This window comes from Malaclemys terrapin, chromosome 1 (genome assembly GCF_027887155.1).
Source record: "Malaclemys terrapin pileata isolate rMalTer1 chromosome 1, rMalTer1.hap1, whole genome shotgun sequence".
NCBI lineage: Eukaryota > Metazoa > Chordata > Testudines > Emydidae > Malaclemys > Malaclemys terrapin.
In genome coordinates this window covers 73,191,350-73,213,409 of record NC_071505.1, presented here as the reverse complement: position 1 = coordinate 73,213,409, position 22,060 = coordinate 73,191,350, and the positions used below count along the sequence as shown (strand labels likewise).

Below are 22,060 nucleotides of genomic sequence, written 5' to 3'. Positions count from 1 at the left end.
AACACACAGGTAAGTCAGACTGGTTTCCAGCTATGCATTTGTCAGTGTTCAGTGAGGCCTAGAGTCCTTGGCATGAGCTGGCACCTGGTCTGCCAGTGTCACAGTTGTTTTATGAAAAACACCTGAGTCATGAGTGCTTATATGTATACGGACCCACCGTTGCCGACAGGCCCTGTAGCTGGTATGCAGCAGACAGACACAATAAAAGGTGCTTAAGACAACGAGTCTATTGAGGTGCAAACATCTGGGACAATGAGTGAGCTGCCGCCTTAGAAATCCAGTTTAGCTGACTCCTCTGAAGGGAGGAGCACTGGAAACTTCCAGGAGCAGAACAAAAGAGCAGATCACCAGATGGTGTTTAAAAAAACAACCACACAGGAATATGGAGAACCAGACAGGAAGGGAAAGAATAGGGCAGGTGAGATCATGTCATAGGAGCTGGATAAAGGGCTCCAAGAGGGAGAGACCACCCATCACATAATCGCCTGCATGAGGGGACCCCTAGCCCCCAGGATACAGTTGATCCCCAAGGATTTCCAAGGGAAAGGTGTGATAGAAAGGGATGTGTGTAGCATTTACTGTTTTGTATAATCTCTTTTGCTTTCCATGATTAAGTATAAGAGAGCATAAAGGTGTTAAGAGTGTGCAAAGTGTGGGTGTGCTTAATGCTTCACAACTAATGCATGCCCCAGAGACAGACTGTAAACCAGAACCTTCACACCTTTTGGGTGGAGTTCTGGGAAATTGAGGTGTTTAAGTACCGGCGAGTCTGTACAGCCGGCACTGTGCCATGGGCTAGGCAAGTGGAGAACAGATTCCAACTCTCAAAAGGGGGTGCCAGATAGAAGATCTGTACCCTAGAGTGCACTTAGAGACTCTGAACACCATACAGGCTCCATGGATCCAGAGCAATAGAGCAGGGGTTCTCAAACTGGGGGTCGGGACCCCTCAGGGGGTCACAGGGTTATTACATGGGGAGTTGCGAGCTGTCAACCTCCACCCCAAGCCCCGCTTGCCTCCAGCATTTATAAATGTTTATATATTTAACACCAAGTGTGTTTAATTTATTAGGGAGATCACACTCAAAGGCTTGCTGTGTGAAAGAGGTCGCCAATAAAAAAGTTTGAGACCCACTGCAATAGAGGCTTGTATTCCCCTCACAGCAGTCCAAGTGGATGACCAGGAGGAGGCCCTCACTAGGATCTGTGAAACCTACTAATAGAACTTGGAAGACAGATATTTTCTGCATATGTACAGCTCTCCGGCACCATACACATATCCATGTGCATATGCCAGTTTTCACCAATTATTCAATGTTAACTGATTTACTAGGTAAACACATGAGAAAACCTTCACTTCCATGATGATCTAGAATTTGGTGGATGAGGCACATATTTTAGGAGTTCTGTCCTTTTAATATTTAAATTTAATTATGACGTTTTGTTGGTGTATTGGGTCAAGATATATGCTTTTCTTTTCACAAACTTATTGCTATCACTACTGGAAGAGTAGTTTTGTTGATGACAGTAGTTACTTTAAAGAAATGTTTATCTATACTGTTTTTCTTTTTCAAGATGGACTATGGAAGTGGTTGGGGGGAAGAGGGAGGGAAGAGAGAGAAAGAAATCTAAGATGTTGACAAAACAGGACAACAGATGTTTTGCCTAAATAACCAGTGGAGAAGAGAAGCGAGAGAAACAATGCTCTATTGGGTACATTTAGTGAGGTTTATAAATCAGAATAGAACTCAACTAAAAGAATTAAATGCAGTTTGAAAGGCAAGATAATCATATGGCTATGTTATTTCTAATTCACACATTTCTGTAATATCTGCGTGTCACGAAATGTGACATTATTTCCTATCTGTTTGTAAAAAACAGGATTCTATCAACCATACCTGTTCAAGAACTTCTTTGTAAGTGATAGCCTGTTTAGTGTTTGTTACAGGACTATCATAGATAATAGCAATCTTGTCTGCATGTCCACTCTCAACATGACGATCTACAGCATTATAACAAATATTCAGCTCTCCATCCACAAACCTAAAAGAGAAAAAGTACAGTGTTAGATAATCTTTCTAAACTAACTACACTAATTTCTGGGGAGGAGAGATAACATTCAGTCAGACAACTGATGAAATACTGTCTTCAATTCAGAAGGCCCCTGCTGTTAGATTACTTACATTACCAATGTATGTCGGTATAACTAAGTTGCTCAGGGGTGTGGAAAATCCACACCATGAGCAACATAGTTATACTGACCTAACCCCCAGTGTAAACAGCATGCGTTGGTGGGAGAGCTTCTCCCATCAAAACAGCTTCCACTGCTCAGGGAGGTGAAGTATCTACGCCGATGGGAGAAGCTCTCCTGGTGGCATAAGTAGCATCTTCGCCAAGCGCTACAGCAATGCAGCTGCAGCTCTGTAAGTATAGACAAGCCCCAAATCAAACAGAATTTGCTCAAAAATGGGTAAACAAGCCTATTAACTGGGTAGTAAAATGCTGTACTTTAACTGTATAAAGACTAGGAATCTGCAAAGTGAGAGTTATGATCTCTTCAATAGCCAGATATTTACAGAGAACTGTCGTTGATTAAATACTGTTTCACAAACTTGGGATTTGTTTTTGTTGTAATTTTACATAAAAAAAGATTATTAAAATGTAGTATAATGCTGAAAGACAAAAAATATACAGAAGTGATATATTCAAACAGGACACTTAACTTGAAAAGTAGACAATATAAAAAAAAAAATGTACTTCAAAAAGAGGAGCTTTGAATTTTAGTCCTATTCCTCTGCCTGCCATCTCCCCAGCCACTGTCCCCTTTGTGAGTATATCCCTCTCCCCATCTGTGCATATACCCCAATACAAGAGTGAAAGATGAACAGCTAAACAGAGCAGAAGGAAAGCATTTATGAACCCTGTGATCCCATGAGGATGCTCTAGACTGTACCAGGGTGAAAGTGCCCCATAGGAAGAGAAGGGCTTACAGTGGCATACGTTTACCTTTACCACAACACCCTTGGCTGGGTACTGCCCTGGACACAACTCAAACTCAACAATTAGGTCCATTTTGAGCAAGGAAAGAAAAAATTAGGGTCCCTTTTTTCCCCCATCTCAATAAAGAGACTGATTTAAATAATATTTGCATGTATGCAGCATCTTTTATCACAGGTTCACAACTATTAAATCTAATCCAGGTTGGTAATGACCTGGAGTTACCACCTAAAGACCGTTCAGTTCCCTACCTGAAACAAGTTTGATTTTAATTTTGTTCCCTGTGCATTCCACAGAAAAACAGCATCACTATTGGCACCCTACTCTATTCCTGGCAGATTCAATATAAGGAAAAAGGACAGAGAGGGTATGGAGACTGAAATACCCTTTAACCCTAGAAATGGTTCCTCCAAATTATCATAAATGTTGTTACCAGGGTAATGTCAGGTAGTCTGTGAATAATGAACTTCTGTCTCCAGACTTATCAGACCAACAGCTTTCTCACATATAAACTAACTCCTCCTTCCTAGTCCTAAACTAGTCTGCCTTTCCATCTGCAAGACAAGCCATCTAGTTTTAAGAATGTATGTGTTCTTAACCCAATTAAAATTAAACTGAATACATTAGACTTACATTCATATTACCAATAAGGCTACATTAACTAAAATGAAAAACAAAAAATTTGTTTTTATCCTTTTTTAAGACTGTTTTTTCTGATGTGATTATAACATTGCAAGAGACCGAATCCAGACTTGGAGGTTCAACTTCCCAGCTCTCAGCTGATGTTTAACCTGACTGTTGACAACTTTTCTTGTTGCTTTTGATAAGAGTTTAGGTTACACCAAAGAGCTGAGAGCAAAGCAAACAAGATACTTTCACTTTCTGTGCCTTTTGCATTAGCACAATGCAACAATGTATAGATTTTAAAATCTGAAGTAATATGTTTAACATTATTTGTATGTAATTCATTTTTAAAATTTCACAAAGCTTTTTCTAATTAAAGTTGTGGAAAGCCTTTTGTTTAAAAAATTTAAAACCCTTTGTTTTACAACAAGCCAGCTTTTATTCAAATCTGTTATCTATTTGAATACATTTACTTTAAACAAATTATATATTATATGTATCTGTTCTGATTCCATAGCCATTTCTTGACGAGTTCAGCAGGAACTTTTAAGTTATGTCTACACTACAAACCTTACAGAGGCATACCTGTACCGCTGCAACTACGCCACTTCAATGACAGGGATTCCATAACCTCCCCTGGAAGCCTATTCCTGTGCTTAGCTATCCTTTAAGTTAGAAAGGATCTTCCTGATATCTAACCTACATCTCCCTTGCTGAAAATGAAGCGGATTACTTCTTGTACTACCTTCAGTGGACATGGAGAACAAATTTATCACTGTTCTCTTTGTAATAGCCCTTAACATATTTGAAGACTCATCAGATCTCCCCTGAATCTTTTCTCCCCGAAGATTAAAAATGCTTGGTTTTGTTTGTTTTTTAAACCATGCCTCATAGGTCAGATTAAAATATCTATCATTTTTGTTGCTCTCCTCTAGACTATAGTTTGTCTAAATCTTTCTTAAAGTGTGGCTCCCCATACTGGATACAGCATTCCAGGTGAGGCCTCACCAGTGCTAAGTAGAGCAGGTCATGTGTAGTTAGGAACAATTGCTCTGAAGTTTTCAAGCAATCATCTTCCTCATCCTCCAGCATATCCTTTGATGACATGTAGTTACTGCTAGATTCTTTTTTGGCAATTGCCACTGCACCATATTTTTTCTCCCTATCTTTTCCCACAATAGTGAAAAATCAAGTGTTCTTCTAAGTTGTTTAAGAGAAGCCTTACTTCATGATTAGGGCTCCGTGATTCCATGACTTTCCACGACCTCTATGTCTTCTGCAGAGGCCAGTCTGGTTGACCCCAGGACCACCCAAACAGCTGGCTTTGGGGCCAGCTGCTCAGGTGGCCCCGGGGATAGTCACACCAGCCACTCGACTGTCTGCAGTGACCAGTGTGGCTGGCCCTGGGGACCGCCCGAGCAGCAGTGACTAGATGGTAGCCTTAGTCATGGTGTACATTTATTACTAATTTTAGCAACTCACGAACCTATGAATCATTCATACATCAAGATCAAAAATTCTCACCAACGAGCGTAACAATAGTATTATTGAAGATGATTTAATACCCAACTCAGGAGTTGACCACTTGTATATATAAAATTTAAAAAATAAGAAAGAGCAGCTCCAAACACAAGAGTTTCTCTTGGGGCAACTAAATATTTTAGAGCATATAAACTAACGACTCAAAGTAAATGCTATGTCTTAACTGTTGTATTTCCTCTTGTACTGAAATGTCTTTAAGCTTTATTTAAGTGTTTCTTTTGGCATTGTTAAACTAAGGATAGTAAGTATCATTCAGTCCTCATTTAATGTTTTTGGCTTATGTGAAAGCTTTCTGAAATAAATGCTTCCCAATTTGGGATTCTGTTTTTGCCAGGTTATGAAAACTTCTTTAAAATTTTAAACTAATGTTGCCCTTCTTCTCAAGTAGGTTCACTGTGACCATTTAAAATAAAACTTATTTTGTGCAAGTCTAAATTCCATTTTCTAAATAAAATATTGAAGAGAAGGTAATGGCTTCCCATCCATAAGTCCACTAGACTAAGCAACTTCTCTGTGAGAAAAGAGCAAGTCCCATTAGACTTTTCACTTTAATCAGACAGAGACAGCTCTCAGGATCTGAGAGAGATAAGGACTTTCTTTGCTTGCTCTCAGTAATTTTCAGTACATCAAATCAGAGTATCTTCAGACTTCTAGAGAAGCCGACCCGCTTATCAGGCTCCAGAGGCTATTTCATTCATAACTTCCAGAAGGAAAAAGCTCACTGAATGCTGATTACCACAATGATTCTTTCATCCAGCCTTCACATGATGGAATATTAAGCTTTTTAAATGGCTAATGACTGCTTTTCATTGTATCGGGAAGGAGGTTAACAGAGATTGCCGCAAGTAAGTTAATCTAATTTACAGAAGTAAAAAAAATAAAAATAAAAATAAAAGTGACCAGTAGCCTTACTGCAGAATATTTCTGCAATTCCAGTATCTTTTAGGAAACGGAGGTTACTTACCTGTAACTGGAGGTTCTTCGAGAACTGTGGTTCCTATCTGTATTCCACCATGGGTTTATGAATGTGCACCATGCGTCCAGAGGCAGAGATTTTGAAAGCAGTAGTGTCCATTAGTCCACGCATGTTCACCTCATGGTTTTGTCCAAGATGATAAAGGATGGGACAGAACAACCGCATTGTCAGTTCCTTCTCCACCACAAATCCAACAGATCCGCAGCAGCAGGACGGCAGAAAGTGGAATACAAATAGGGACACCCATCTCAATGAACCTCCAGTTACAGGTAAGTAACTTCTTCTTCTTCTGTACTGTATTCCACTGAGAGTAATTAACAAGCAATACATAAGTCAGAGGAGGATGCGAGGACAAAGTTGGAATGATTGAGTAGAGCCAAAGGAGCCATCTGTCGCCAACTCCTGCACCAAGGCGTAATGTACAGAACACCACAGGGTAACTCTACATATGCCCTGAGTGGCACATCATGGAAGGAGGCCATGTTCGAAGCCTGGCCTCTCATGGAATGGGCCCACACCTCAAGGGCCTGGAAGCAGTTCTCATAACTGACAGCAAAGTGTAATGCACCCCAAAATCCACTTGGAGATTCTCGGTGTAGAAATTGCCTGACCTTTAACTCTTTCAGCTACGGCAAACAGTCTAGGAGATTTCCTTATCGGTTTTATCCTCTGCAGGTAAAGGTCAAGGCCCGATGGACATCAAGAGAGTAGTCTCATCATTCCTCTTCCGAGGCGTGAAGCTTCAGAAAGAAAGTAGGTAAGCGAATGGGTTGATTGAGATGAAACAGATGACATTTGGCAGAAATTTTGGATGCAGGCAAAGGGAGACTACCCTTTAAGGAAAGTGGTGAAAGGAGGGTCTACCATCATGGCCCCAAGTTCACCTACCCTTCTCACTGAAGTGATAGCCACAAGGAAGGCGACTTTCATGGAAAGAAGGGACATAGAGCACGAAGCCAGCGGCTCGAATGGCGGTTTCATTAGTGCCAAAAGAACTAGATTGATGTCCCACTGGGTAGCACGGGTGGGAAGGTTCCGATGAGGCCTTTCCAAAATTTAGCAGTCAGCAGGGGTCTAAAGACAGAATGTCCTTCCACTGGGGTCAAGGGGATGGAAGGTGTTAACTGCTGCTAGGTATACCTTGGGAGAGTTGAGGGTGAGACAAGGACAGGATGGACTAAAAATCTAAAAGGAGGGGACTCTCCACCACTTCTAGGGAAAGCCCCTTCTGTTGGGCCCTGGAGATAAAGCCTTTCCATTTGGCCCTTTAGGAACACTTAGTGGACTCTTTCCTACTGCTCGAGAGGACGTTTTGCACTTCTGATGAACACGTCCATTCTAAAGAAGATGCCCATCCAAATACCATGTGCGGATGTGAAGCATCTGCAGATTGGGATGTCTGAGCCTGCTGTTGTGCTGTATCGGTAGCTCGGCGAGAGTGGGGATGGGAATTGGAGGACAGGTGGAGGAGGTTGGGAAACCAGAACTGTCTGGGCCAGCAGGGGAGCAATCAGGATGACAGTTACCCTGTCCTGTCTGATCTTGTGGAGTACTCATGCCAAGAGTGGAAGAGCAGGGAAAGCACAGTTGATCTGATCTGACCAGCTGAGTATGAGAGCATCGCCCTGAGAGTGGGGACCAATGCCCCCACACCCACCCCACAAGCAGTATGTGCTGCATTTGTTGATTGGGGAGATGAAGAGGTCCCTGGTCGGAGTTCTCCATTGGTCAAAACTGTCACACACTACGGTGTGATGGAGTTCCAGTCATGGTCAATCACAAACCATCTGCTGAGCGAGTCTGATCATGTTCTGAGTCCTTGGAAGATAGACTGCCAATTACAGGAAATGGTGGACAAGGCACCAGTTCCAGAGGTTTACAGCCTCTGTACGTAGAGCAGTTGACTTTATGTCCCCTGTTTGTTGACACAGTAAATAGTGGTGATGTTGCCAGACATAAAAAGATGATGGGACAGGACGGATAAGAGAAATACTTGGCATGACCTCATTACCACTTGGAGTTCCAGGATTCCCAAGGAGTCAGTGTTCTCTGTGTCATGTGGTCTCCCATGTGTACGACCCATCCTATGAGGGACAGGGAGGAGGGGAGAAAGGGGACTCCTACGCAAACCTGCCATGGGTCTATCCAACACTGGATGAAAGAACTATCAGCATAAAGGTCTATGGTGCAGCACATGGGTGAGTAAACTCTCTGGAGCCACACCTGGAAGCAGCAAGGGTGGAGGCGAATGAAGGTATATGCACAAGGCCATGTGGCCAAGGAAGAATAGGCAAGTCCTGGCCAGGACTGTTGACTACGTGGGCTATGATTTCCTGCAGAGTCTGGAACCTGTCCCTCAGCAGGTAAGCTTGTGCTGTGACTGAGTTGATGGAAGCCCCTATAAGGTCTAGGGATTGCATGGAGTCCAAAGTTGATTTTTCTACATTGATGCTGACACAGAGAGGAAAGGAGTCCAAGCAACATGCAAGTTGAAAGTTGAGCTTTGTCTCTGGACTCTGCTGCTAGGAGCCAGTCACCAAGATAGGGGAATAGAAGGAATGCAACTGACAAAACCTTGATGAAGACCCTGGGAGCAGTGGTGAGTCCAAATAGCAGGACCATGTATTGAAAATGGATGCGGGACAACCATGAATCTCAGGAATTGTCTATGAGCTGGATGAATGTCTATGTGAAAATAAGTGTCCAGCATATTGAGAGCTGTAAACCACATGCCTTCTTCTAATGATGGATGATTGCTACTGAAGTGACCATACGAAACTTGGATTTGCAGATGAAGCGACGGAGATAGCGGAAATTCAGAACTGTTCTCCATCCACCTTTCTTTTTGGGTATCAGGAAGTAAGTTGAATAGAACCCCATCCTTTCATAGTCTGGTGGAACCCACTCTTTCACCACTCTTTGTAGGAGTCCAACTCTAAGGTGAGAATGTTGTCTCTGAGATGAGATTGGGGAGGGGGCTGTCAATGAGGTAGCATGATGAACTTGACTGTATAGCCATAGTGGGCAACATTTATTCCCATTTGTACGTTGTTTCTGCACTCCAAGCGGGTAAGAATACAAGATGACCTCCAAATGAGGTGGGGTGGTTGTATGGCTGCAGGCAAGGTGGTTGATGGCTTTCTAGGGTTCCTCAGAAATCTCTCTATGGGGGCTGTATCTGGGAAGAGGAATGTTGCGAGGACAGGCACGAGGACGAGATCTTTGAGTCTCTTGACGCTTCCTTGGTGGTCCGTACGGCCGCTCATAGAAAAACTGTGAGGTTCCATAATGGTGGGTGGGTGGCAGGCGGTAGAATTTATGCTTCAGCGCAAGTATGTAAATACCCAAGGAATGAAGTGTTTCAAATCCTTGAGGATGTGGAGAGAGTTGTCCGTTTTCTGGTTGAAAAGTTAGGATTAATCAAAAGGGAGGTCTTCAATGATATCTTGTACCTCCTTGGGAAAACCAGAGGAAAGGAATCACAACTTCATCCTCATGACTATGTCCAAGGCCATGGAGTGCAACGAGTAGAGTCCTGCACAGATACAAGAATTTTTATCAGTGTTCAATCCACAAAATTTGTCCGTGGATATCTGCATCCATGGATGTGGGTATCTGCGGATTTGCAAAGGCTCCACAGGTCACCCCGCACCAGTGATGCAAGGCTGTGCCAAACCCAACCCCCAACAGCTCCCCACTTCTCCCCCGCCACCCGCTCTGCCCCTGACATACCTCTTTCCCCACTCCAGGCAGGGAGGCTACAATCCTGGGCCTTGTGTACAGCATCACCCTCCCAGTGGGGGCCTTGGACACCCCTAACAGCTGCGGCAGCTCTAACGCATGCAGATCCAGCCAGGACAGACAGCAGCGACAACTATTCTCTTCACAGCGCCCACTAGTTTAAAGTACAACCACACATCTTTCAAAATGGCACTTGGCTCACTTCTTTCTCGGAGCTGTAGCTTACCTCCTCCATCCAAGCAAGCTGGGGACTTCAACTCCCAGAATGCCCATCAGGCTACTGCAACCCGCTGTTGCAGGATTCAGAGAGACGAGCTGGAGCCTGAGGGCTGGGTGACAGCTGCTCCATTCGGATGAGCATGTGCTGCACAGCTCTGCCAGGATACAAAAATCTGTATCTGCATCCAAGCTGCAATTCGCAAAAGTGGTCCACAGATATAAAGTGGATATCCGCGGATTTACAGGGCTCTAGTGATGAGGTATCTTCCACATCCACCACCGATTGAAACAATGATCTTGCTACCAGCTTCCCCTCCTCTATTATTGCTTAGAAGGGGCCCAGTCTTGTTGAGGCAGTTTTTCAGGAAAGTCCTCCAATTTGCTGTAATACAGGAAATCGTATTTGGCAAGTAATGCCTGATCATTCAAAATCTTAAAGGCGGCTGGCTGAGGAGAAGACCTTGTGGCCCAAAAGGTCAAGCCACTTTGCCTTCCCTGTCGGATGGGGTGGAGTGTAGGTTGTTGTTTAGTCCTTTCTGTTGCTGGGGGTGAGAGGTGCCGGAGCAGGGGGTGAGAGGTGCCTCAGCTGAGGTATGCCCTGCAAAGAAGATAAAGTCTCCCTGGAAGTAGAGGGTCCCTTGTCCCAGACCTCGACTGTCCCAGGGAAAACACTTCCCGACCTCCCTGGAATCAAGGATACTCTCTCAGTCCCCAGAACTAGTATAGGAACAATGGTCTTCCCTGGAGCAGACAGGTCTTGAGCTCAGAGGGATGCAGGTGTTGACAGTAGGTCAGTGCAGGTCAGAACCCAGTAACAATGTATCCATTGGTTTCTGTGGTCTTTTTTGTGCTTGGACTCTTTAGAGCATGCTTCCTCCCCATAACTGGAACTTGTGGAAGGGGACTTTCCTTTCACAGGCTTGAAGGAAGACTTACTGACATTCTTAGTCATTCCCACAAAGCGTTCCCTTCTGCCTCCGCTCTTGATCATGATGGACAACCCCAACTAACTTACCAGATCTGACACTCAGACCCATAACCTAAGCATCATCTTTGACTCAGTCCTTTCTCTAGGCCCTCGCATCCAGGCTATGTCTAAATTTTGCCAAATTCTCTCTGCATAACATACATCCAAGCTAGAACTCCTGCCACTTTGCATCTCATTTATTGCAACATCTTTTGTTTACCTTGACAAATACAATCTTGCCGCACTCATATCCATTCAGAATGCTGCTGCACAGATCCATCGCTTTGATCACATTATTCCTCTTTGCAGCCTTCCATTGCACCACCCCTTCCCTCCACCCCATCGGATCAAATACAAGCTACTTGTCTTAACTTTCAAAGGCCTGTCACGGTCTATCCCTACCCTATCTATCATCTCTTATTCACTATAGAAATGTTGACTTCTGCCTTTGATCTACCATTGGCATCAGTCTCCTTTGCTTACTTGTTAAATTTTCAAACACACTCTTCTGTGCTTTCTCCCATGCTGCCCCTCATGGAAGAGCAGCCCATAAACATCTTCAAAGCTACCTCATGATTCTCCTTCAAATCCCACCTTAAAACTCTCTTTTGTCGTGGTTTTGTAGACATCATGGCAATGGTCAAGCTACTGGTGGGCTCAGACAATAGCTTATCACCTTGACCAATATTGTCTCATTGTTTCCTTGTACTCCCCTATCTGCTGCCTCTTGTCTTAAACATAGATTGTAAGCACTTTCTGTGTTTGTACAATACCTAACACAATGGAGTCCTGGGCCATAACTGGGGCTCAGAGGTGCTACAGTAAGACAAACAATCAACAAGTAATAATATACAGGCACACTCACTCTCTGCTCAGATAAGCATTAACATATGAACTTGGATAAAAAAAAAACAGTTGTGGAGCATATGAAGAGAAAGAAACTCCTTTGTTAGAGAGTTTAGACATGAGAAGTATACAGACTTGTACTTGATTTCATGAATGTGTTTTATTAACTAAAATGGAGCACTAGATACTTGACATCAATACAATTCCAGTCAGAAAAAGAGGGTCTGATTCTGATCATTCCAGCCTTGCATCTTTGTGTAGTTCTTCACTCCTATGCAAAGTGGTATAAAACGCTATCACTCTGATTTAGTAGCAGTTTTTATCCACTTTGTACAGGGGAAAAATGAGGTATAAAGCCAGAAGAGACCTTATATCATTTAGTCTGACCTCCTATATAACACCAGGCCTAGAATTTCACAGAGTTACCCACACGCTCAGTCCAATAACTTGTGTTTGACTTGTGGTATCAAGTCAAAATGCCTTACAAAAGTCCAAGTCCAAGGCAGTTACCTTTCTCAGCCAAACTTATCTCAAAGAATGAAGTCAGGTTTGTTTGACAAAACCTATTTTCCACAGAACCATGCTGACACTTATATTCCTATCCTTTAGCTCTTTATTGACTGAATCCAATACCAGCTTCCATTATTTTGCCTATGGGAGATGTCAGGCTAAATGGCCTATAATTAGTCAGGACATTCTACTTGCTCTTTTTTAATACTGGCATGGCATTAGTATTCTTTCAGTCTTCTGGAACTTCCCAGTATTCCAAGATTTATTAAAAATTAACATCGGTGGATGAGAGATCTCCTTAGCTATCTGTTTTAGGACTCTTAGGTGTAAGTTATCCAGGCCTGCTTATTTAAAAGCGACAAAGAGTCCTGTGGCACCTTATAGACTAACAGACGTATTGGAGCATAAGCTTTCGTGGGTGAATACCCACTTCGTCAGACGCGACTCTTCATCGCTTTTTACAGATCCAGACTAACACGGCTACCCCTCTGATATTTCAAAGCGTTTATCCCTAGTAGATTCTGTTTAACACCCTCCTTAGTTATTTTATTACAGTGGAGCAGGGGTGGCCAACCTCTGGCTATAGAGCCACATGCAGCTCTTCAGAAGTTAATATGCAGCTCCTTGTATAGGCACCGACTCCGGGGCTGGAGCTACAGGCACCAACTTTCCAATGTCCTGGGGGGTACTCACTGCTTAACCCTTGGCTCTGCCACAGGCCCTGCTCCCACTCCACCCCTTCCGCCCCCTCCCCTAAGCCTGCAGTGTCCTTGCTCCTCTCCCTCCCCCCCCCCCCGAGCCTCCTGCACCCCATGAAACAATTGATCAGGATGTGCGGGGAGGGAGGGGTGAAGGTGCTGATTGGCATGACTGCCGGTGGGCGGGAGACACTGGGAGCGGGGTGGGGGAGCTAATGGGGGGGGCTGCTGACATATTACTGTGGCTCTTTGGCAATATATACACTGGTAAATTCTGGCTCCTTCTCCGGCTCAGGTTGGCCACCCCTGCAGTGGAGAGATGCAGAGTAATGCTTATATTCTCATGACAAATTATTGTATTAAAGCTAAATTAGTGGAAATAATTTAGAACCCTGACAGATCACGTGCTTGATCATAGTTTTTAAACTAAAGTCTAAATGGTGAGTTTAATTGAAATTCCCTTATGAAAACATAAAAAAAAAAAAAAAAAAAGACATAGGGCATAGACTTACTAATCACACAGCTGGGACACTGCTCCAGCGTTTTTTTGATGTAGATTGTACACAGGTTTTCTAGGGGAATGCAATGGAAATTTTTGTTCTAACATTATCCTGCCTCCCCAATACAATACACACACACACACACACACACACACACACACACACTGGTGAAGCCGTCTTTGGAAAGGCACTGAATGTAACAAATTATCTTGCAATTTACTTTAACTGATATCAATTATGTTGTTGTATTAGTATATTGTCAAAATATAAAACTTTTTGAAGGTCAAAAGAGTTTAAATTTTGTCAAGATTCACCAGAATAAAATAGGTCTTCTTTCCAGAGTACAAACTTTTCACAAACTGCATATTAATTTATTCTCTTTTACAAAGTATCATAATAAAAGTAACAGGATTTTAAAATAACTATCTAAAATCTCTTGCTGTAATTTGATTTTAGCTTAGTGTAAGTGGAATGCATACTCTCAGTGAATGGTGCAATGATTTACCTGTAATCTCATGTTATACACATCCTCTGCCATAAACAGTATAGCAAACATTTATTCTTTACATTCTGATCTACTTTTGGTGTGATGCTACAGAAACAGCCAACAAAACATACATTGATTTGGCTTCCTTATGCATGTTTTAGTATTGGTGAAACATACCCATTTTCCCCACTTAAAAGGGTCCATATTTTCTAAACAAATGTCTCTGTTTTGACATGATGGGTATACCAAACATACTCCTGGTGAAGATCAGGGAAGGAAGAACACAGATGTGCACAGTGACCCCTATTAAAGGCGGAGGGCATGCGCTCCCTCCAACACACCTGACCCCCATTATACATTAGAGGCATTCTCTTCTCCTCCCCACCACCACACACAAACAAACCCCTGGCTCTCATTATATGCTAGAGCAGACATAGGCAAACTACGACCCACAGGCTTGTCCTGCCCAGCCCCTGAGCTCCCAGCCTGGGAGCCTAGTCCCCAACTGGGGAGCCTAGTCCCCAGCGGGAGCGGCGGGCCAGAATGTGGCTGCGGGGAACCTCCCCCGCAGCCACATTCTGGCCCGCTGCTCCCACTGGGCACTGTGGGGAGCCCAGCTGGCTCTGGACGGGTGTTGTAGCTGCGAGTTCCTGCTGCTGGTAAGGGGGTTGGGTAGGGGAGCGGTGGATCCTGGGGGGCAGTCAAGGAGGGGGTGGTTGGTTGGAGTGGAGGTTCTGGGGGGGCAGTCAGGGGGTGGGTAACAGGGAGGGTTGGGAGTCCCAGGGGGGACCTGTCAGGGGTTGGGGATGTGGCTGGGGTCGGGAGGGCAGTCAGGGGACAGGGGAGGTTGGATAAAGGGGTGGGATCCTGGGGGGCAGTTGGGGTGGGGGGTCCCAGGAGAGGGTGGTCAGGGACAAGGAGTAGGGGGAATTGGATGGGTTGGGAGTCCTGCGCGGGGGCAGGAAGTGGGAGGGGGCAGATAGGGGGCAGGGTCCAGGCAGTTTGGGGATGCATAGCCTTCCATACCCAGTCCTCCATACAGTTGCCCAACCCCGATGTGGCCCTCAGGCCAAAAAGTTTGCCCACTCCTGGGCTAGAAGCACTTACGGGATCCCCATGATAAGTGTGGGACATTCCCTGCTCCTCCTCCCCCTACAAACACAGGCCCCCATTATATGCAAGAGGCAATAGCTGTTCTCCCCACACACACCTGACCCCCATGGAAGGTTTGGGGACATTTTGCTCCTCCCCACACACCCGACCCCACTACGGTCACTCTCTTCTTCCCTCCAGCCCCTCACTGCCAGGGGGACACTGGGCTTCCCCCCGCCGTCTCTAGCCCTTCTCTGCTTGACCGCCGCCCGGTCACCCACTGCTCCGAGGGCGCCCCCGGAGGCGGGGTGTCGCTCACCAGGAGGCGACGAGCGGGTTGCTCCTGTCCACGAGTTTGGCCCAGGGTTTGTGCCACTGGATCCGCCCGGCGGCTTCTCCCCACAACTTTTCGGGCTCCGCCACGGCGGCCCTGAACGCCTGCTCGTACGCGCCCTCGGGGGCGGCTTGCCCGGCGGACAGGGAGCACCGGGCGGCGGGAGGGCTCCCAGCGCCGCGCGGGGCTGGCCCCCTCAGCCAGCCATTGCCCCAGACCCGGTTGCAGGCGAGGAGCCGTATCACCCTGCGCTGGAGGCCCATGGTGATGCCGCTCTGCGGACCGGTCCAGTCCCGTGCGGCCGGGGAGCGACTCCCTCTAGCCCGACTGAAGGGCCACGTGGAAGCTGCTCGAAAAAGCCGAACTGGATCCCCTGCCTGCTGCAAGCGCCGCTCTCTGCCGCGGAGCGCTTCGCGAGCAACAGGTCTGCAGGCGCTAAAGTACCGAGTCCAGCCCGGGCTTTGCTCCTGCCGCTGAGCCGCCCCCGCTGATGGCCAGGGGCCAGGTGAGTTCGGTTGCACAAGCCTGAGTGACCGCCCCGATTTTGGCCACGGTCTCTGCGCTGAACAGCGGATCGGAGCCCCGCGCAGCTCGGAGCGTGGGCCAGGCAAAACAGATCTTCCTGCTTATAGGGCACTGTTAGTAGAGCCCTGTCGGGCTACAGATTTGTATCCGCGTACCCGGGGCTCTATCTGTTAGCACAGGCGCCCTTAGCCATAGGACCTGGAGGCACTTGACAGCTTCCAGCAGCCAACACGTCCCTTAAAGCAGGGAGCATGTACCCAGTGCAACCCCTTCTACCTCCATCATCTAAGACCCGCATAGGAGACTCCAACCAACAGCCTGGCCGTCCAAAGCCTGGAGTTAGCCAGACTGCCAACCTTGTGAGAAAACACAAGGCAGAGGAATGCACCAATCTAGATCTGTACCAGTGTGCCTCCCCACATCACTTTCAATAAATCACAAATATTCCCTCTCCTCTCCCCCACCCCAAAAAAAATAATTGAAACCTACTGCTCAACTGTATCGGCCTGCAGTAGCAGTACATGCTTATTATGAGGACGAAGAGGGATGAATTAAATGGGTGCATAGGGAGCAAACTGAAAAAGGAGGAAGAGAGGAGGGGCATCTTATTGTGAGGTTATTTTTAACACTTATGTGATATGTATAAGTACTGGATGTTTGATTGCACTTGTATCATACTTCCCAACATTTCTAGTGGCTAACGCAGGGCAGGCCCTGTCCCTAGAGGGGCAAGGTTGTGTGCTGTCACTGGGATTGGGAGGTGGGTGCTGCCCCAAGAGGGGAGGAGTTGCAGAGTGATCCTGCACTCATCCCACAGCATTAGCTCCCATCACATAGGGTAGGCTGGGCTCGGCCCCCCACTCTGGGCTTAGTGACCTGGCCCCTTGGGCATGAGCTCACTGCATCACTCAGGTTTGATCTGGCCCTCTGATGGGAGAGTTGTGGGCAGCCAGGCCAAAGGTGAATGCATTAATTCCAATTTGAATCAGTCCTTTCCCCTTATCTGGCTAGAAGGAAGGGCATGTGCAGTGGAGAAAAGTCTTGAACCAGAAAGTGGGCACTGCCATGCTGTGTTCAGTGAAGCCACAGCTGCATGGCTAGCCAGGAGCTACAGTGATGCTAGAGCCAAAAAAGATTCCCCAGAAACCATATACAGAGCCACACATGGAAAAGGCTGTGACTGCTGGACATCACAGCTGGGTGCAGGACTATATGGCACTTACAGAGAAGCAACAGCAGCTGGGCAGGGAGGCAGTGCAGAGAGGCCCCAATCAGAGACACTGAGCCTGGTTTGGAAACCTGTAAGTTCCTATTTGCTTGGAATAGAGCTGCACTGGAGAGGGTACCCCAGGCACTATCCCTGAAGATCCCTACTTCTTGACTGGACTGCTCCAGGGACCCAAACATTTACAGCTATGGTTCACTTTGAACTGTAAAGGTTTAAGCCTCTGAACCTAAGGTATGTGCAACCTTTCACTTTCCTGCCAGCTCTAGTAAAATACCTTTTCTTGTAACCATGTGTCTGACTGGTTACTGGCACTCTACCAAGGCCAGCACCCTAAGACCTAGCTACTGAAGCACCTGCAGTACTTGCCTTTGAGCCGTGGTATGTTACTGTCACATTATGGGTTTGGTGTACTCCCATTACTGAGCAGCTGCAGTAATTACAAACTAAAAACATCTCCCCCACACCTTGTTTTGAAAGATTCTACTGGTTTGAGAGATATTCCCTGTGCCTAAAATGGAGACTACCACTAGTATCACAAGGCCTCTGAGAATGAAAGAAACATCTTAAGCTCAGCTACTTCACATTGTTTTGAATTTCTTTTTACTATCTGGGGCCAGGCCAAAGAACTTTCCTAAGTTTCAGAGGGTCCTTTTTAGAATACTATAAAGTGTGAACCAGCTAAAAGAATACGCTAGGCTCCTGAATTTTGCAGAGTTATATATTCTTTATGGAATCAGTTATTTTATTGTTTTAATGGTTCTATCTGTAATGAAAAAAAAAGGGGGGGGGAGATTGTTCATAGAGTCACATTGTACAAAGACATTATATAAGAGATACAGAAAATTACGTTTTGCTGCTGACTGTGAAGCAGCTGGGATGAGAATCAGCATCTCCAAATTGGGGGTCATGGTCCTCTCCCAGTGTTCTCTCTAGGTGAAGGGGGAGCAGCTGTCTAGGGGTCTTGTTCACAAGTGATTGTAAGCGGGAGCTGGAGATTGACCAGTGGATTGGTGCAGCGGCAACAGTGATGCGGGCGCTGTACCAATCCGTGGTGGTGAAGCAGCAGGTGAGTTCTTGGACAAAGCTCTTGGTTTACAGGCCAATCCATGTCCCCATCCTCACCTATGGTCATGAACTTTGGGTAATGACCAAAAGGACAAAATCGTGGGTACAAGTGGCAGAAATGAGGTTTCTCCACACTGTGGCTGGACGTACTCTCCAAGAGAGGGTGAGGGGCTCGGCTATTCAGGAGAGCCTCGAAGGAGAGCTGCTACTCCTCTGGATCAAGAGGAGCCAGCTGAGGTGGTTTAGGCACCTGATAAGGATGCCCTCTGGGAGGCTTCCTTTGGACCAGGCATGTCCCACTGGGAGGAGGTTCCCAGGCCGATCTAGGACACTGGAGAGATTATATCTCCCAGCTGGCCTGGGAACGCTTGGGAATCCCTCAGGAGGAGCTGGAACCTGTTGTAGAGGAAAAGGAGGTCTGTCCCTCCCTACTGTCCATCCTGTCACCATGATCCTCACCAGAAACAGTGGCATAAAGGTAATAGAAGAAGAAAATTACAACTCCAGGTAAGTATACTTGTGTGTCAACAAATCAGAATAGCCACAAATATTGTAACATTCACTATTAATGTGGGGGTTATGCAAGGTGACTATTACTGATATGTTCCAAGTTTAGTCATTCAACAAGGTACATAATTGGTAAATGAATAAACTGATCAAAGGAAATAGTCTGTTTACCCACTACAAGAGGGAAAACATTAACTCAATAAATTCTCAGTCAGGACTGAATAAGGTGAGCAGGATTTGACCAATAAACAGTCTCATTTTGGCCCAACCCTCTCTCACTTTATTCCATTCTCTACCCCCAAAAACAACTACCACTCTTCAGACATCAAGAATGGTGGCTTCTATTTCTGAGGCAAACAAAACCACATTATCATGAGTAATGCCAAGAGGCCCCAATTTGCTAGGCCCTGTATATAAGAAAGGAGCTTACAATGCAAGTAAAGATTGTTCAGTAGACATTCTAAAAGAACTCCGCACATTTAAGGTCTCACCCTGTAGCCTGTGGAAGGACTGGAGAATGCCACCAAAGCAAAGGAATCAGAATGGCATTTCTGAGACACCAAGAGGCTGCACTTTGGAACACTTCTGCCACCTGCACCATTTTGCAGATACTCTGTCTCAACTATGGAGAGGGGGTTGAAGAAATAGGCAGGGATGGAAGGATTGTCTATACACATCCTCTGGCCAATATGCTTCAAGGAAGAGGAGCAAAGGGGTTGTGAATATGACTGCAGCCCTAAGATTGGTATAGCATTTATGGATTTGCTGGTGATGCATCAGAGGAAGAATTCCATTTCCTCCCATTGTCCATGGAGAATGCTTGCACACAGCCAGCGTACTCAGTTAGGACCTGATCTTGCTCCCTTTCCTGGCAACAGGAATTTTATTATTGATTTCAATGAGAACAGGATTGGGCCACTAAGCAAATTTTGCCCTCAGGCACCAAGGAAAGCTTTTGGGTTGGCTGGGCATAGTGCTGTTAGTACTTAGGTATGTGTACAGACAGCTTAAATGCTCATCCAGACTCTCTTCATCTCATATCTCAATTTCTGCAACATCCTTTTCTCTGGCTTTGACAAATGCTTTCTTGCACCACTGACATCCATTCAGAATGCTGCTGCAAAGATCATTTTCCTAACATGTCACTTTGATCATGTCACCATCTTCTTTGCATCCCTTCATGGCTCCCTCTTCTCTATCATATGAATCTATTAGTCTTCACTTTCAAAACCCTTCACAACGTATCCCCACTTGACCTGTTATATCTACATTCTCATCAAAAGGTCAACTCCAGCCTCTGATCAGCCCATGACACCAGCCTCTATCGCCCACTAGTTAAATTTTCAAACAAAGCACCTTTGTGTTTTCTCCCAAGCTGCCCCTCATGCTTGGGAGAAGCTCCCCATAAACATCCACAAAATTAACTCAGTAGCCTCATTCAAAACCCTCCTTCAAACTATCCTTTGCTGTGAGGTCCACAAAAGAATTGACAACAGTTAGGCTGCTCATGTGCTCAGACCACTGCCTAACAAGCTGACCAATGTTGTCTCATTCCCTTGTACTCTCCCATCTTTCTGTATTCGTCTGTTGTCTTATATTTAGATTGCAAGCCTTTTGGGACAGGAATGGTCTTTTTGTTCTGTGTCCACTAACGCAGTGGGGTCCTGGTCCTGGTCAATGACTAGGGCTCTAAGGTGCTATAGTAATACAAATAATAAATAATCATAACAAATAATAATATATGTGCCCACACACAGTCTCAGATAAGCATGATCAGAAATGGTCTTCTGTGTTTGTACAGCACCTAGCATAATAGGGTCTTGGTCTATGACTGGGGCTCCTCAGCGACACAATAATAATTAATAATAAATCATTAGTTGTCTTGAACACAAGCATGTGATATGTGGGCAGGACAGCTGAGTTCTGCACATCCACTTTTAGAGAAGTGTCTCTGTGGGCCTGTCTGCCCCAGAGAATCTAAGTATTGCTACAGACAGCTGAGGTGCCTGCAACACTTGTTACCTCATGTTCACACACACACACACACACACAATTGCTCTTTGTGTTACATAATCATCGCTAGTACTATAGCGGTTGCCCTTCCTGTGGGCAATTCTTGACAATGCTTTCTGTCCACACCAGTTTACTACACATTGCTATCATATCAACATGGATGAGCCCCAGGGTGGGAGGGATAACCCAGTGGTTTGAGCATTTGCCTACTAAACCCAAGATTGTGAGCTCAATCCTGGAGGGGGCAATTTGGGGATTTAGTTGGGGATTGGTCCTGCTCTGAGCAGGGGGTTAGACTAGATGACCTCCTAAGGTCCCTTCCAACCCTAATAATTTATGATATCTGTGCTATTGAAGATGGTCCTCCCCACTCAGTCTACAATGCTCTTGTACATAATTCAGTAACAGTTTTGCACTCTATCCACTAATTATTCATCTTCAAAGCACTTAAAGATTAATTCATTTTAATCCTTGTTTTTTTTAAAAAAAAAAACCACAGTATTATCCTTCAGACACCATTATTCATTTTTTCTTGATATTATGCACATTCAGGCTAAAAGAAAGCAGTTAATGGCTTTTAAATTGAATTTAGCAATACAGTCTTAAATTTGCCTGTCCTACTCTATGATAAGATAGATATTAAATACAATGGACAAACTTTCATAAGTTTATTTTGATTAAGTTTGACAGCTCCTGCCAATGTGTGAACAGACCAGATCAAGACTGTGTTGCCAGAGCAGATGATTTATCAGACTCAAATGAAGATTTATTTTAAAGTTCTATAAGATTGGAAGGTTAGACTATTGGAATACATATAATTGAGTGGCAAAGAACTATGTGAACTCAGAGTTAAGGTTGCTTGGTGGTATGTCATCCCCTTACAGAATGTTGAGGAAAACTCAAAATTCTAAAATCCAGGAAATGCACAGTTAATGCTGCGCATGCAACCTTAACTCTGACTGCTTTCAACAATGCCCAAATACACCCCATTAACACACATACCTTTACTCTGCCAACCCCACAGTTGCTGAAATGTACAAGCCCTTCACCTCCTTTTACAGCCCATTCACTCTCACTCACAGGATTCTGTCTAATGCTATTGCATGGCTACACTGCTATTTATACTCACATTAGCTTGATGGGAGCTAGTGCAAGTATGAGTACATGAGCAGGGGAATCACACCCCTAGA

The 22,060-nt window shown here is 45.2% G+C and overlaps 1 protein-coding gene across 1 annotated transcript in view; it reads right to left on the bottom strand.

Annotated features, from left to right (window-relative positions):
- The window catches only part of ACSS3 (acyl-CoA synthetase short chain family member 3), a 122,118-nt gene extending 106,251 nt beyond the window's left edge, over window positions 1–15,867 (bottom strand). Inside the window, exons 1-2 of the mRNA XM_054027343.1 lie at window positions 15,518–15,867; window positions 1,898–2,042 (exon numbers count right to left, since the gene is read on the bottom strand). Of these exons, the coding sequence (XP_053883318.1) occupies window positions 1,898–2,042; window positions 15,518–15,795 (423 nt within the window). The 5' untranslated portion in view covers window positions 15,796–15,867. The remainder of the gene's footprint in view (window positions 1–1,897; window positions 2,043–15,517) is intronic.
- Window positions 15,868–22,060: the final 6,193 nt, after the last annotated feature.